At 38.9% G+C, this 18,346-nt stretch overlaps 1 protein-coding gene across 1 annotated transcript in view; it reads left to right on the forward strand.

The window, feature by feature from the left end:
- The window catches only part of Cntnap2 (contactin associated protein 2), a 1,438,942-nt gene that overhangs the window by 1,023,664 nt on the left and 396,932 nt on the right, over nt 1-18,346 (forward strand). The window contains exon 13 of the mRNA XM_090332259.1: nt 8,035-8,235. Coding sequence (XP_090188385.1) covers nt 8,035-8,235 — 201 coding nt within the window. The remainder of the gene's footprint in view (nt 1-8,034; nt 8,236-18,346) is intronic.

Below are 18,346 nucleotides of genomic sequence, written 5' to 3' on the forward strand. Positions count from 1 at the left end.
TTGAGCATCAGCCCCACTTCCCATTTTCTAGTGGTTAATCAGAGTTAAGAGTTTCAGGGTTTTTAGTGCCCACGCTGGCTTTGAACCTCAGTCCTCAGATCTCAGCCTTCCATTTAGCTAGGATGACAGGCTTGAGCCACCGCACCTGGCTGTATCAGTTTTAATTTGTATTTGTCCAGTCTTCATTACATAAACAGCTAGTTCATATACATTCATTGACTATCATTTCTGAATCGTTTTCCTTTTCGGTCCCTTGCAAAAGACCCTACATAGCTGGATGCTAGTGTTTGTTAGATCTCTATCTTACAGATATCTCTCTATTCTATGGCTTAACTTTCACATGACTTATGATATTTTGATAAAGAGGATTAGTTTTAACAAATTCATAGACATGCATTTTTCCATTAAAATATGCTCATTTTATGCCTTGTTGATAATAATAGAAATGTGAGGCCTATTTCTATATGTAAAGCTCTGCGTTTCCCCCAGGCCTTTAATCCATTTGGAACAGACTTTTGTGCAGGGTTAAAGACAAGGATTAAATTTCATTCTTTCCAAAGGAATGAACAATTTCTCATAGATATATAACCACAACTAATTTTAGGAAGTTTCTATTTATTCACAGATTTTCCCAAAAGTTTTCTTTGACCTTTTATAGTTTTCATTGTATCTGCTTATATTAGCCCGACTTGATCATTACTTGGGATCAGGAAATTCTGTCTACATGGTTCTTCTTACTAGAGAGCTGGGATGTTATTTAGTCCAAGAGCCCCAGTCTAGAGTACACAAGATCCTGGCTTCAATTATAGGTTGCTTATTCTTGTCTCTTCATGACTTTCTTCATCACTTGCTAAGTTTCACTTTCATACACACATTAATTTTGTGATTTGGGTTGAAAATGCCATCATGACATTGGTTCTTCCATCCCATGGACAGAGAATGCATTTTTATCTGTGTAACTCATTGTGCAGTAACATTTTAAATACTTCTCCATGAAGATCTTTTGTGTCTTTTGTAAAGTTGTAATATATTAGATCATGATTTTTAAGTTATTATAAAGTATCATCATTTGATATTGGAAATATAATTGAGTTTTGTATATTTTTTCTTATACTGAACAATCTTTATCAAGTTAAAGATCTCTTTTCTAAATAGCCTTGAAAATACATTCATTGTCTTTCCCATATCAACATTTAAATATATCCAATTATATATTTAGCAATATATAATTTGTTAATATATAATATTGTTATTAAATATGTTTGATGTATTTATTACTAGAATCTATTTCAGTCTCAATTGCTGAGGTTTTTTTTTAATTCACAAATTTTTTATTCTCTGTTGAGGGTTTTTAATATATACATGTATTGAGGAGTTGCAAACTATTTCTAAATGGTAGATTCTATTGAATTTTTTTCTCTAATGCATTTTCTTAATGTAACCCTAGAGAATAAATTGAATTAGTTTTTTACATTAAGCAATTCTTCCAATGCCAATACAAACCAAATTTCTGTAGGTCAGATTTCTAAAATTCAGAGTAATGCCAGATGCTGGTGGCTCATGCTTGCAATCCCAGTTACTTAAGAGGCTGAGATCTAAGGGTTAGAGTCCGAAGCCAGCCCAGGAAGAGAAGACAAGCTAAGCCAAGAGCATGAGGCTCTGAGTCCAAACTCCAGCACTAGCATCAGATAATTAAAAATAATTAGGTTAAGGGAGTAAACCAGGATATAATGTTTTTCTATTACATAATAATTATAACACATTCTACTTTGGTGGTTAAATTTATGTTCTACAATCACAGATCCAATTACCTTGTAAAACTATAATTGACAGTATGGCTTACTACATATACAATATAAATATATAGCTATGTATATATGTGGGTGTTTATATATACACACATACATATGAAGTACAGATGGGTATGGATCCATCTTTACTATATCATGAGCTCTTAATGATTGTCATTTTAAATGTTAAAATAAGAAAACACAACCAGCGTTTACCCCTGCTTCCATTACCAGTCTTTTGAAACTAGTATTGTCATACGGCTTCCTCTGATTGTATTCTCAGTTTAATGGCTTCCCAGCTCCTTCTGTTCTATCAGTTTTCCCCATATAGGTAAGTGAATCTCTCAACTTCTTTTCCTCTGAAATCCTCAAAGTAACCCTTGTCTTATTTTCTCTGAAATGTCTTATCCGTAGCAGTATTAAGTCTTGAGGATCCTGTAACTGACAAGGACACAGAGAGGTCTCCACAGTGTGATTGTGAATGAAACTGGAAGATCAGTTCTCAGCCATTTTCCTAACACAGGAATCCAAACATAGCATTTAAAAGCACCTATTGGAACTCAGAAATTTAGGATTGGCCACACACAGTATTTTGTTCCTTTCTTTCCACACACATCTAAAAATACTATATGAACACACAATCATGGTAGGAAAAAAATTCTTAGTTTTTCCCCTTGGATAACTCACCAAAAAAGAAAGAAAAGAGAGGACTAGAGGGAGGAAGGGAGGGAAGGAAAGAGAGAGAGAGAGGGAGAGAGAAAGAGAGGGAGAGAGAGAGAGAGAGGAAGAGAGAGAGAAGAGGGGGGGTCTGGATGGTATCATTACCTTCTCTCTTTGAGATGCTGGATGCCTGAAAAATTGCTAGTAACTACTTTTCTCAAGACTTAATGGATCCAAAGAAGCTACCACAATATATAATATATTAACATTAGAAAATAATTTGCAAAATTCATCCCCAGTAATTGTCTTATGCCATCCAATTAAGTCTTATAAATTATCTTTTACACATGCTCATAGTTACCATAGAAATTTTCAAAACATGGCATGAATCTAAAAAGGTAAATGTTTTTATAAATATCTATATATATATATATATGTGTATATAGTATGATATATACATGTGTGTATATATATATGTATTTTCCCTTTTTGAACATTATCCATACCTTTCTGAAGTACTTTACTGAAACAAGCAAGCAATCCAATAAGTAAGTTACAACAAACTTCTTTGCGCAAACTCTTTCCACGTCCAGAGCTTCCCTTCTGTCCTTGAGCTTAAGCCACACCCCTTTTCATGACTTCTAAGACCCCACTGGCCACACAATGCTCCCAACTTTTCATTGCTGACCTTGATTCCTCTCTTCTTTCCTTTCTTTCTTGCTGGTTTCTTTTTTGTACCTGAATCATGTTTGAAATAGAAATATTCCAAAATCAAACCATTTACGTTTGTAATTTCTTTCTAGAATAATCTGCCCAGATATTCACCTGGCTTTTATTTATTTTACTTATGCAAATGTCACCTTCCAAGTAAAGTCCCCTAAGGTTTCTGATGTATTAAAAGGGTAATCTTTGCACATACAATCTATCCTTCCCTTTCTTGATTTAGTTATTCTCCTTGCCACAATCAATTACTAACTGGCGAACAAGTTAACTAGCTATATATGCACATATACCTATACAAACATTGATGTATATAGGTGTTTATTATCTATAATCTTTTTCTTACTGGAATGCCAGAATGTAAACTCAAACAATATATAACTCTTTTCTACTGCTCAGATCCCTATCTGTCTTAACGTGGCTATTCAGTTGTAGTGAGTGGATGGCTTTGCAATGTAACAAAGCAATGCAAAAGACATATATTGTGGTGTGGTCCTGCAATGTGTGAAGAGTGGAATAAGAATTTAGGGGCTTCAAGGGGTCAGGAGTTTGGCCTAGTGGTAGAGTGCTTGCCTAGCATGCACGAAGACCTGGGTTCAATTCCTCGGTACCACATATACATAGGGAAAAAAAAAGCATTTAGGGTCTTCAGATGTGGGAAGGGTGGAGTAAGATTTCAGGGCCAAGGAATCACTACAACCAAACCAGTAGAAACCCAACCATCTTACCAAACTGATACAGGCTTTTAAAGTTATTAACAATGTGTAATACAGAGATCATAAACTGATCCTTTTGTCATCCTCCACTGGCTTAAGTTAAAGCCTGGGACTATGGTTTGGATCCCCAAGGCTTTTGAAAGGCCTGAGTGCCGACACCTTGGGTCCCCCATTCACAGCACTAGTAAACAACAGTAGAGACATTAGGAATTGGGATCTCCCTTCTAGAAGGACAGCAGGTCTCTGGAGTGGGGAGATCTTTTCAAGGAGACTGTGAGACACCCATCCCCCTTTCTTGTCCAGGTCTTAAAGTGAGCAGCTTGTTTTCTTGTCTACTCCTATAGACTCAAAGCAATGAGACTAATAGCTCAGGGTGGGAGAGCTCCGAAGCTGTGAGACAAAATAAATGCTGTCCCTGTAGAAACTGAAGGTCAGGTATTTCTTATAGTAACCAAAAGCTCACAAACACATGTGTAAAACAATATTCTGTTCATATCGGCAGAAGGCTATAATCTAGTAAAGGGTAGGTTAGGTTAAAATGCTGATCTAGTATGAGCTACAAAAAGAAAGTCTTGGGTGCTGCTAGAAAACTTGGCTCTAGGTAGTAACTTGTGAAAAGAAAAAAAAAACCTCCTAGGAAGCAGTTTCAGTCAGACATCTGAGAGTTCTATGCCAGAGGCATAATTTAATTAACAGATCTTTAATTATGTGAAAATAAATCCGAAGGCTGGTATATAAACGGCAATCAGTTACTTATTGGAGTCACCTCAGAAAGTAACAGAATTGCTAAAAAATGGTTAGTTAGCTCCTTTGTGGTAATGGAAGGAGCTCCATAATTATCCCACGACAAACCATCGCATGGTTGGCGCCCTGGCCTGCCCCAGCACCAGGATCTGACTCCAGAAAGCAAACCATGGGTCTCCGAGGGAACAGTGTGCAGTGCTGGCAGTCTCAGAACAGTTGCCACGTAGCCAGTGCTGGAGCTAAAATGATATTCATCCCTTCCGACCTCAACCATGTTTTGCTCTCCCTGTTTCTCAATACCACCCTCTTGCAGTGGGCTCATCTTTCTGAAGCTCTGCTCAGAAAGGGAATCTTGGCCTTCTGTTTCTCCTGCTGGGTGATGAGGGTGAATGCATTAGCTCAAACGCACTTGAGGTGGGGAGAATGGGTTGGAGGAAGATAAAGCCAGGCCCGTGATGGAGAGCAAATGAAGGCGGTGGGGAGCGGCCGCCAGAGAAGTTGACAAGGAACCAAGACACAGAGAAGTTCCAGCGGGCTGTGAGGTGACCCAGAAAAGAAGGTTTTAGAGAGGAAACACCAGTGGGAAGGCTGCAAGGAAGGAACTACTGACATCATTGCCACATGAGTGGAGGGGTTTGGAAGGCAGCAGGAAGACACAGGTAAAGCAATGCCTGGTACATGGGGACATTAGCTACCACAGGAAGGTGGCTTTGAACCAGTCTTGAGAAAAGTCATCTGAAACCATTCAACCTGGCTGGGAAAAGCCAGCACTGCTCACCACACCTGCATCCTTGCACCAGAAGGATTCAGTCAAGACTTGAACCTGGTAGGGGAGTTTGTGAGGGAAGAGACCTAGCTTTGAAGCAGAATGCCAGGGGGAGGAGCCCTTCTGGTTCTCCTCAGCCATCTTCTGAATATAGCCATGAGTGGTCCATTTAAATCTAGAAAGATACGGTGATCTGGGGTGTCACAGGTGGGGCCTGTTTTTGTTAATCACCTCAGCCTGGTTCTCCCAGATTCTGGAGAAGTTGCAACCACCGTCACTGGAGAGGAACGCTGTGGCTCCCGTGAAATGATTTCTTTGGCTCTGGGGTGCAGGAGGAACCGGTCACAGGTAGTTATGGTCCTGGAGGTGATCTGTCCTGCAAGGCTGTGCTTTCCTTAGAGGTAGTTTTCGGCCTTCTCGGAAAGATATTACTGATGGATCTTGTCTTCTTGGGAGCCCAAGGTGCCAAACACAAAATGGAGGCAGAGATGTCAGGCCAAAACAGTTTCAAGTACCTGTGGCAAATACACTTTGAAGAGAGGGAAAACGATGAGAATAACAGCGTGAGCTTTGGCATTTGAATGTTTATGGGGATTACCTGTGAGTAGTTCCTCCCCTAAGTCCAATCGGTAGTGCCAGGGTCACCTGTGGGTCGGAAGTCTTGACTAAAGCAATATCCCCTAGAAACATTGAGATCTTGCTCTGTCTATGTGGCTTCCTCTGCCCTTTCCCCATAGTTCATGCTAGCTGCGGCCTCCTGCCTGCCTGCCTGCCTGCCTGCCTGCCTACCTGCATATAGCATCAAGGTGGAGGTGAAGGAGCAGTGTGGAGGTGAGAGTCACAGCAGCAGTGCAGCCACAGGCAATGACAGCTTTGAGGAGAGCAGAGACCATGAGATGGAGGCATTGGTGTTCAATTTCTGAGAACAGTAGTCCTCCCTTTTCTGCAGTTTTGCTTTCCACCGCTTCAGGCATCCACAGTTAACCCGAGATCCAAAAATGTAGAATGGAAAATTCTGCAAAAAAAAAAGGAGGGGGGAGAGAAAGTCCTATGTTTCCAATCTCATGCTGTTCTGAGTCGTATGGTGAAATGGTGTGCCCCAGTCCCATCCTTCTAGTGTGGGAGTAATCCCTGTGTCCAGGGCATCCACGCTGTATGTATTATCCACAGTCTGGTCACTTATTGGCATTCGTAGTTTGGGAGCAGCTGTGCTCAAAGAACTCCTCTTTTGTTAAGCCATAGGCCCAAACACACGAACAGCGATTCGAGAGATGTTTACTACGTGCTTCTCTTGTTCTGTTCAATGATCGTCATTGTTAACCTCTTTGCTTAATATCTAAATGAGTTTTCTCCAAACTGGCACGAATAAGATACAGTACAGCATGCATCAAGTGAGTTCTGCACTGTCAGTGGTGTCAGATTTCCAGTGCGTTTTTAGAAAGTGAAACCCACAGAATGCAAAACAGACAAGATTCCCTGGCAGATTGGGCAGGGAGGGTACAAGGAGAGGAGTTAATGATGTTTCCTAAATTTCTGTGTTAAGCCACTGGAAGAATGGAGTCCTTTTCTGAAGTGTATTCAGAAAATCTCAAAAATTAAAGCTCTCTCTCATACACATACTCACACACACACACATGCTTATTTCCTCCTCCATTCTCCTCTCCTTTGACAACTTATCCGTTGGAAATTATATTGAATTGTGTTCAGCATTCAGCTTATAGATTATCTCCTCTGAGTAACAGAACCCCCATCATGGATTTCCTGGCAATCAGTAGTTGGTTCTCTCAGAGTGGCCAGAGTCATGCTTGGTTTTTGTTAGCTCTGTTCTACATGGCCCATCATCTGTAGGATCTCCCCAGAGGCACTTGGCCTCTGCTTCCTCTTTGGTGTTAGTGGCATATGTTAATCATTACCTAGTCTTCATTAGCTAAAATAGTTCTAAAAAGAATACTTAGCTACAGTGCAGGAACAGCTGTGCTGTCTATTTGGTTACTTGTATTTACTAATATTAAAAGTGATTGTGTTAGCCCAGTATCTTCCAGAATTCAATATTTGCAATGAGATTTGTTTTCTTTTCCTTTGTAAAGAAAGGAAATGATTTAGTGTAATGGGCTAAGAAATTAGGGGGTGGAGGGATGAAGGAAAACAATTTTCTTTTCTCCATGTAGGAAATAGTAATATTCAGATTCTCTCCCTTTAAAAAATATAAAAGTTTATTAACCAAATATGTGGTTTTAAACCTATGCAATGTGTTCGCAGCCATTGTTGGAAATTCTTACTAATATCCACAACTTTTTGCTGAGGTTTGTGGAACTGCCTATCCCTGGCTTCTCCGAAATCGCATGCTGTCCTAAGCCTGGGGTCAATCATTTCTTTAGGGTTTCTGGTTTTCCCTTCATGGAAAATGCTTTTAATAATGAGCATTTAGTGATGGCATTAAACCTGTGGAATCTTATTTTTTTTCCTTATATCTTCTATGCTTTTCACACCAAGATAATAATGCACTTGGTGCATTCCGCATGTATGCAGCATTTCAGAGCGCAGATGATGTAGCATCTAACTTTGCTCGAAAGGAGCGCAACTAAAGAAGTCCTCGCATAGTAATGGACCGCTCTCTTGCTGGCTTTTCTGCCCACAGAGGATAAAGTGTGGACCATCGTGTCGCATGACTTGCAGATGCAGACAACAGTCGTGGGCTACAACCCGGAAAAGTACTCAGTGACACAGCTCCTCTACAGCGCCTCCATGGAGCAGATTGGAGCCATCACCAGCAGCGCTGAATACTGTGAGCAGTACGTCTCCTACTTCTGCAAGATGTCCAGGCTGTTGAACACTCCAGGTACGCTGAGCGCACAATGTTCCTTTTAATTATCATAGCAGCTGGTGTTTGGAATCGCCCAAACAATCCAACAGGTGGAGTTGATTATCTTGGAGTCTAATCTTTAATATGCCAGACAACTGTAAATAAGTAAGATATAATCACTTGGCTAGTGTTCTGGAACACAAAGTAAAGAATGTGTGACATTTCTTTTTGAAACTCATTTTAATTGCATAGGAGTTTCAAGTGTGTGTGCCTATATGTGTATGTGAATGTGTCTCATCCCTTACGATTGCTGTCTGTGTCCGGGAGTTTGTCAGCCCTTCTTGAGACCTGGTAAGTAATCCCCTTTGAGATATGCAGGTAGATACCTTTAATGTGAAGATGAAAGAGTTCTGACAGATTCTGCCAGTAAACGGCCTACAGAACATTGATGCAATTTAGAGGCCTTTGTTGTCTAAAGTCATTTAATAGTATCAGTTTTACTCAAGAAGCCCGGCCTGAAAGTTTCTGATTTCCTACTTGTAGCAATGCACACACACACGTGCACTTAAATTTATGTGCACAAGACTCTCTTGGGGCATAGAGCCTATAGAATGATATACTAGAGATAACATTACTGCAAGAAAGTCCCATGTGTTCTGAGAGTCCTGGCATTAAAATCAGTTTATGGACAAAAACAATGTCCCCTGGCCTACAGCACAACATAGGACAAATAATGAATTATGACTCAAGGACATCTGTCTGGCATGTGCGCTCTTGACAATTTTAGATCTGTGGCTTGGGAAAAGTTAATGTAACTCTTCATTTATCTAAACTGGTAAATAAAAACATGCATATGTTTATGTGTCACCTGTTTTGGACCTTATGTGTTGGATAAACTAATTAGCATATGCATCACTACTCTTCCCAGGAGAAGAACACTATCGTCCTCTTGGCAATTTCTACACTATACAGGAGTCAGTGGCTATAATAACCATGTGGTAACATAGGTCTCCAATACTGTCTCAGTTTCTTGTCTTGTTTATTTATTTATTTATTTAGGCAAACCGATATCCTACTGACTACTTCACAAGGACTGTGAGAATTTAATGGGGGTAATATATTATGTAATTATAGAGCTTGATACATTTAAGGACACAAGTAGTAAATGAGATACTGACTTGAAAAAAAAATAAGCCATGTTGAAGGGGGCACTGTGCGATACTTGGCCCGTGGGCTTTCTAATGCCCAAATCAGTTGTTGGGAGTGGCTTACTATGGAAAGTGAGAAGCAAACTAGCATACAGTACCATGAAGTAGTAATGTGATTCTTGCCTGCAAAGTCTTGAGCTCTATTTAAGAGGAGTCCTACCGGGCGTGGGAATGTGGCCTAGTGGTAGAGTGCTCACCTACCATGAATGAAGCCCTGGGTTTGATTCCTCAGTACCACATACACAGAAAAGGCTGTAAGTGGTGCTGTGATTCAATTGGTAGAACACTAACCTTGAGAAAGTTCAAGGACAGTGCCTAGGCCCAGAGTTCAAGCCCCTGGACTGGAGAAAGAAAGAGAGAGAGAGGGGGGGGGAGGGAGGGAGAGAGAGGGAGAGGGAGGGAGAGAGAGAGGGGGAGGGAGGGAGAGGGAGAGAGAGGGGGGGAGGGAGAGAGAGAGAGAGAGAGAGAGAGAGAGAGAGAGAGAGAGAGAGAGAGAGAGAGGAAGAGAGAGAGAGAGAGAGAGAAGGAAAGAGAGAAAGAAAGAAAGAAAAGGAAGGAAGGAAAGAAAGAGAACTATGAACTCTAAGAATAAACCTTGTAAAACACGGAAAGTGTTGGTTGAGAATGGGGCTGCCTTATTTGGAGGAAGAAATGACTGTGGTTAGGCGATTGAGGTACGTGTCATTAGAGAAACAGAAAGGCAGTTACAGGCGGTGTCAGATAATGAGCCATGATGTGGAATAGAATTGACCCTTTGTGTCCTGAGTGAGAAGTCCCAGATTGGAGCAGAGGAAACAGTGTATGCTAGACAGGCGTTACCACTTTATGGAGAGCCTAGGCTTCATCCTGGGGCCAGCTCTTCTGTGACTAGTCTGTAGAGACTAAGAGGATATAAATTACTGGGCCTCATTCCCTAGGATTTTGATTCCATGAGTGTGAGGAAGGTCCTAAATTGTGTTTCTCAAATTCCTGAGCTGAAGTCAAAATACTAAAAGTGACTAGATTTTGAGACAGGGTTTTTAAGGAGTCATGAGCAAAGTGACACACACAAGTGGCCTTACAAAGAATAAAAGGAAAAATCTGTCTTTGACCTCTGATGACATGGAACAAATGGAAGCAGGGAAGGGAACCCTCACCAGACACAAAATCTCTACCACGTCAATGTTAAGCCTTCTTCTTCCAGAACTGTGAGGAAAGGAATTCCTCAAGTTCAGTTTCCCAGGCTGTGGAATTACATGTGGCAGTGTGAATGGATTCACGCTAGGACATTCCAAGGGATGAGGATCTTACTGGACTTGGATCCAGCTCTTGGAGTTCTGATGTGATGGCCTGCCCAAGGCAGAACCAGACCCGGCTCCACAGTCCAGCAGGCATTTCTATTGGGCCTCACTTCTCATGGATTTTTCTCAGCAGTTACTTAATGTTCCCAGGCCTATTGGAGACAGTCCCAGACTATGGAAAGCCTAGGTTAGGAAGATCCACTCGTGATTTCTTTTATTTTTTGTAATCAGCTAGCCTTTCTTTGTTTCATGACTGAGTTCGAAAACTTCCCAATCCTCCCCCTAAAAAAAAAATCTTAGTGTCATTAGCTTTATTTTTCTCCTTCTGTTAACTTCTAAAGTAGATTTTTATTGATGGCATTTACTCTGTGCTTCAACTTATAATTTATAGGAGAAACACCACTGGAAACATTATGTTAATTTCACCAGATTCCTCTTCAAACTCCACGGACCCTTTACAGGAAGGAACTGCTAGACTGAGATGAACAGGGATCCATTTATTTATTTTAGTCTTCACAGTAAATGTATTGATTTCTGTATATTTCTAGAGAATGTACTTCCAAGAATGCGTTGATTATTATTGTATATTGTGCATAAATGATTCTGTGAAAACAAGTTTATCCTATGCTTTTTGCATGTGTTGGACAAAGTTCATGGATCAAATCTTTCTTAAAGCATCTGTTCTTATTAACGTTGATCTGAATGAAATGAATGATTAGTAGCTTTAAACATCACCCTCTCCAATCTGCAGGTGAATTTTTTTAAGCAGGAGTGAGCATCCTAGCTTGTGCATTTCTTTGTCAAATTTCGGATTCCATGGTCTTCTACTAGACTTCAGTAGGGCATATTAAGGGCCAAAACTGGTTGCTTTTAGTGAAGATCTATGATTAATTTTGCCATAATGGATCAATACTGTTTACACCACTAGAGTCTCTCATGTAGGAATCTTATGGAATAAGATTAAGAAAAATAGTAGGGCTTGCCTGACTGGCTAAAATAAATAAAAATAATACTATAATTGCCCACTTCTGCAAAAATACATAGGTTTGATAGTATTCTTAATCCCCTTGACAGAACATTATGCACATATGGTAAAGTGAATTCCAGCCTGCCCTCTGGAGTAATAGTTTTTGTCTTGTGACTCACTGATAGAAGAACTGACATGGGAAATGAATGGAGAGTAAGTTCTTTGTATCACTGTATTCTGTACCAGTCAAAATAAGAGAGAAGACAATTTCATCAAAACCCTTCATTTGTTGTTGTAAGAAGCTAATGTTGGCTATAATTGGATTTTTCCTCCTTTGTGGTAGCATTTGATTTTAAATATCCATTTAGTCATTCTTAACTAAGACTGAATTATATTGGAACTTCTGTAGAAGTACTTGTGACATCTGTTGGAATACGAAGTGTATTCATTATTGTCATTGGGTTGAAATGAATATCAAATGAGGCTGTAATAGCTATGCATTTAAAATGTTATTCTTTATTTTAAGAGCCTTTTCCTCCATCGTTCACCAGTGACATTATAGTTCCTCAAATACTTAAGCTAAAGTGCTGATATGCCTAGGGAGCAGATGTATCTTTATTTTGATAAATATTTGCTTGTACCCTATCTTTAGCTATCAAATGTACAATTTATTATTATTTCTTGCAACTTTTACCCAAGATAGTAATATATGACATGTGATGTATCTCTATGATTACTGTAAAATTTAAAAATTGAATTAATTTCCAAGTATTAATTTTGATATCCTTTATAGTTACCATTCACACAGTATAACTATTAAGTGTTATTAATCAAAATTATAAAAGATACAGAAATAATATATTTAGTTCCACATGAATGCTGCTATTTAGAATGAAGCTATACCAGTAGAGAAATGACCAAATTAGTTCTTCTCAGAGAAAATTATTTGTGGTATATGAAGGCATGTCAACCTGTTTAAACTGATATCCTCAGAATCATAATGTGATTCAGATAATGTACTATAAAAGGCAGAAATATAAAAAAATAAAATAAGATCTGCTTCTGAAATAAATGCCTTAAAGAACTTGAATTTGATAAATTAAATACTGAGAGAAAGCTGCAATACATCTTGCTTCAGTAGTCTGTCAATAATCCAAATATTTTAGATGATATGGTTTGCCTTCCTATTTGAAAAGAAAAATAGTAGCCTACTTTTAAGCTCTTGTGCAAGTATCTTATTTATTTATATATTAATTTTACAAATCATATAGGCTTTCTAATCAAGAATTTGGGGCTGAAGTATTTATTCCCTACATTGGTAAGGGCAAGTTTAAACACAGAGATTTCAAGATGCTGTGTTTCCTGTCTTTTTGATGATATTTAGTGTTGTTTTGTTGGTTCCCAGGGTCTCATTTCTTTTAATTTCTCTATGTAGTCTAGTTCTCATAAGTCATACTTTTATTGCTTTCTTTTGTTGAACGAAGCCATATAAATTATCCATCCTTTTGGGTAGTTTACTATTAGATTTTGTATCTATTGAAAAAGAGTTATGTTCACAATTTTTGCCTGTGAAGTAGGCTGTGTAAAATTTAATATACTTTGAGGATTTTAAACTGTGATTTAGTGGTACCTAAAAGGGAAGAAAACATGAGTTTGGTGTGGTAACTTATAACCTACTTTAAGCAAAACAATTCTACATTTTGGTGCACTTACTAAGGGAGTGTCTTTCCCAGCTCTGTGCTTTGCATTCTAAACATCCATGATATGTGATTCTTCAGACAACATAGATAAAACACCACTGGATCTCAACTACAGACTATTTTCAGTAAACAAAATTTATTGTAACTAATCAGCATATTAATCATGATGTTAATCAGCTATCTGATGAGTATCAGAGTCCAATAGGTTTGCTAAGATTAAATAACATAAGCAGATGAGACAAAAAGGACAATGCTTAATAACTAAAGATAACAGAAAACAGTGTAAAGGAAGATTCTAGGTTGGAAATAACAAGTTCCCTGATTCTAAGATGTAGATCTGGGGCACAGAGGTTCCTCTGGAGGAAGCAGAAGATATCAAGATGGCTATGGTAAAAAAACTCAAGGGTGAGGAAGATAGGAAAGGTGCCTAGAAAGCAATCTAGACCTTCTGTGGATTTGAGAATTTAGCCTGAAGGGAAAGGAGAGTGAGCATTCTGCCTGTCACATGGAGAATGATGCAGAGGAAGGGAGAGGTTGCATGAAGAGAATGCCCTACACAGTGTCCAGTCATGTTCCTGAGACTGGATGAGTGGGGGGACCTTAGGACTATGAACCCCACAGTTTCTATGACATGCCATGTATGAAATTCTCTTAAGAAATGTGTTGGGCCTGTTTGCTTATTTTTTATTTTATTTTGCTTTATTGCTTTTGTTATTTTTTTCTGGCAAAATATATTGTCACCCATACAGTTGGAAAAGCAGCACTTAATCATAGTTATTACCAAACTAAGTACTGGTATGATCAAAGGAATCACTCATAATTTTCAATTACTGCTTATCTGATCATTTATAGTTATTGATTTACCTCAGTGTACTCTGAAAATCTAGTTATTTTCAGTATTTCCGTTTTCACTTTATGCCTAAAGAAACAAGGCCTCAAAATAGTTCATTAGGTCATTTAAGGAAACAAAACTACCAGCTGATAGTCTAAACCCAATGTAAAATCCATGTGCCTATAAACCTCACATATTTTCTACCAATGAAGGATTTCGGGTACCATTCGCTTATGCCTGCAATCCTATCCTAGCTATTTAGGGGGCTGAGATGTGATGATCATGATTCAAAACCAGACCGGCCAGAAAAATCCATATGACTTTACTATCCAAATAACTAACAAAAAGCCAGAAATGGTGTGATGTTCAAGTGGTAATGTACCAAACTTTTTGCAAAAAGTACAAATGAGTGCAAGACCCTGAGTTAAGGCCCAAGAACAGGCACAATTTAAAAAAAAAGAAAGGGGAGGAGGAAAAGGAGGAAGAAAAGAAGGGAGGGAGGGAGGGAGAAAGGAAGGAAAGAAGGACATGACATTACTAAATAAGGTGATTTATTGAGAAATCTTTAATTTCTTCTACTCTATAATATTAATAGGTGATTTATCTTACTAAAAATGTAGGCTACAAAACTTTTTAAAATAACAGACAAAGGAGACATTTATAAGAGCATCATCAGGTCCTTTCCAAACCCTTATTTGCCTTCCTCTAGTCTCCATTTGGCCCTGACAAGTACACTAAAATATACAGTAAAATAGATATAGTAAAATAGATATGGTAAAAATAGATGAAATATATTCTAAAATAGATGGCAATTTGTTTGGAACCATATTGAAAAACATTTGCTATGAGAGAAATAAAAACCTGGCTCTCTTCTATAGAGCACTTGATTTATGTGAGGTTAATATCAAAATATTTCAACTAGAACCTGCAAATTACATATGGATAAAATTGGAAAAGGTAGCATAGGTTATCCCTTTCCTTTTAGACATAAAATATGGGGAGTGAAGGGTTTATATTTCCTTTTCTGAAGAAAATTCTCAGGACTGAGACCAACATTAACGACAAAACCAATGGTGCATTGTCGCCTTATTAAGATGAGATTGATTGAGTTCTTAGAGGTCCTGTTAGAACAAGGAAGAGCAGAGATTGCTTGTTCTACCAAGGGGGGGCCTAGGTAACAAGACGATGAAATCCAGTTATCAGAGAGTGAGAAAGAGCCAAGGCAACATGCTCATATGTGAAGTAATGCACCCATTATCTGGCGAACGTAACTCCTCTATACATTACCTCGATTAAAAAAAAAAAAAAGATGCTCACATGCATATTGGGGGAGGGAACAGATAAAAGAGTTACAAAGAGATGGAAAAAGCACAAAGATACTCTTCTGTTTAGGGATGGAAAGGGATTCGTGTCAGCATAATAAAGTCTCTTTAGAACAAGAGTTCAGCCTCGAAAGTGTAATGGAAGACAGGGGAACCAACATGGGAGAGGGATAGCACTGGGAGGAAGTCTGGAGAATGTGAAGCACAGAGAGAGGTCGTGCTCTTGGGCAGGATGTACCCAGAACAAGGCCGAATCTGCAGTTCGGTCAAGGAAGCCTGCTGGCAGCAATGAGTATGTCACATTTTCTTTCTACAGGTATAATCTGTTAGTAACTCAGATGTTAAGCACAGTTCATCTTTCCTCTTAGAAGATAACACTGACTCTTATCTGTTTGTTCATTTGTTTGTTTGTTTTTTGTGAGTCATGGGGTTTGGACTCTGGGCTTGGGCACTGTCTCTGAGCTCTTTAGCTCAAGGGTACCATCCTACCCCCTGAGCCACAGCACCACTTCTGCTTTTCTAGTGGTTAACTGGAGATAATTGTCTCAAGGTCTTTAGTACCCGGCTTACTTTGAATGGAGATCCTCAGATCTCAGCCTCCTGAGTAGCTAGGATTACAGGCCACTGTGTCCTGCACATTTTGTCTTGTTTCTGTTTCAAAGCATCAAATGGGAAAGCAATCATAGCAACAAAATGAAGAGGATTGAAATGACAAGATTGTCAAGTCTTCTGAGAGAAGCCCAAAACATAATAAGGGATAGACAAAACTCTCAGCACGACTCATTTTTAGGAAGAGAACAGGTAAAACCAAAACAACAACAATAACAACAACAACAACAAAAACACTAAGGTTCTTGTGTGAAGATAGGAAATGTCAGTGAAGGAGAACCAATCAGAGCAGAAAAGATACATTTCCTAAATATTTCCTAAATTATCTCACTGCATACAGACCACAGAGATTTCATGTATAACTTGAGTTTGGGAAGAACTTCACCCAAAGGCTATAAAGAAGTAAAATATAGAAGAAAAAGTACAAAGTGTAAAGCACACATCTGCCTTGGGTTTTTTTAATCAATAATTTAAGTGAAGATATTGGCAATGTTTAAAATTGTGTATATGCCTATGATGAAGTTATAAGGTGGTAATAATGTCTTTCCTCCCAAGGCAACTTCTTGTACTTCCAATCTGAACAATACATGCGAGTTTAGCATGGGACCCACTTTCTCTATCTATTTACATCTGTAAATCATCTCTTTATCTAAATCTGTGTCACTCATCTTTGTACCTGAGAACATAAACTTAAAAGAAGGAATATGTAGTGTGGCTCAGGCTTCAGGCTTCACAAAGCCCATTTTCATTGGCATGATCTGTCTAGGCCCCTGGCAAGGTTCTCAAACACTTTGGTTGGAAAGGCCTGGAGAAGTTGAGCTGGCCCCAAGGGCAAGAAGTAGAAGGACTGATGGACAGACCAACAGATGGAGATAAGAGAAAGTTTAACTTTAAAACAATGCCCCTATCCCTCAAACTCATGGTATGAGTGGATCCATGGTATGAAGAACAGAAGAGTGGTATGCATCTGTCAATAGATTAAGCCATTGATGAAATTAAAGTCCTACTATTATAATCACCTAGTAAAGACCCTGTCACTGGAAAATGATGCATTAAAGACAAAGACTTCATTTAATATGGGGTTTTTTTTGGAGGGGAAATTTTATATTCAAGAAAGAATAGTCTCTCTCTCTCTCTCTCTCTCTCTCTCTCTCTCTCTCTCTCTCTCTCTCTCTCTCTCTCTCTCTCTCTCTCTCCTTCCAGCTATGTGTGCATACATGTTATGTGTATGTATGTGTGTAGATTGGTAGGTGATAGAGAGACAGAGTGCATGTGTGAGTGTGTATGTATATGAAATCATCTGGAACACTTGTGATTGTATTGCATGTGTTTTTGTGTGGGAACATGACATAATGTATCCTCAGTGCTTTACACATGTAAGCACCACACATGCACCAGCTTCCATGATACCATAATATGATCAGGATTTGTCTGCAAAAATTTGTCCCTGACTTGCATCCTGCTGAGTTTCTATACCTGCATGCAGCAAACTTCTCAGTCATCAATGTTAGTAAGCTATCCAAGGAAGTTTTTGAGATTTAATGTGACATTGAGCATAGTGTGATGTAACTCACCAGAGTAGTTTACAAACAGTAGAATTTTACAAAGTGAAGGGGTTGAGTTTCACCTGTAGGTAGAGGCTTAAAATAATATAGACCAAAATGTGAATAAGATGGTGTGAGATACTACTGTTCAGGTATATAATCAATGGTTTGGGGGACTCTTTGTGAGCTTATTTTATTGCTATGACATTTCAAGTCTCACCTCAAGCTAGAATCATACCACTCAAGTTAGATGTATAAAGTATGTGCAGGCATGATTCAGGTGAGCTTGAAGGAAAAAAAAAAGCATGAACAGAACGAGAAAAAAAGATAATTGGGGTTCTGTACATAAGAGAAAGGTGCATGAGGAAATCCTTAAGAAAATAAAAATAATGTTTAGGAGCCAGGAATTTGTCCTAGTGGTAGAATGCTTGCCTAGCATGCATGAAGACCCAGGTTCAATTCCTCGGTACCACATACATAGAAAAAAGCCAGAAGTGGTGCTGAGGCTCAAGTGGTAGAGCTCTAGCCTTGAGAAAGTCCAAGGACAGTGCTCAGGCCCTGAGCTCAAGCCCAGGACTAGCAAAACATTAAAAATTAAAAAACAAAGAATAATGTTTAACTCTCTTGGAAACCTCTTTTTGTGTGTGTGTGGCGGGGGGGGGGGGTGGTCATGGGGCTTGAACTC

The sequence above is a fragment of the Megascapheus bottae genome, chromosome 5 (genome assembly GCF_031878675.1).
Source record: "Megascapheus bottae isolate mThoBot1 chromosome 5, mThoBot2.hap1, whole genome shotgun sequence".
Taxonomy (NCBI): Eukaryota; Metazoa; Chordata; class Mammalia; order Rodentia; family Geomyidae; genus Megascapheus; species Megascapheus bottae.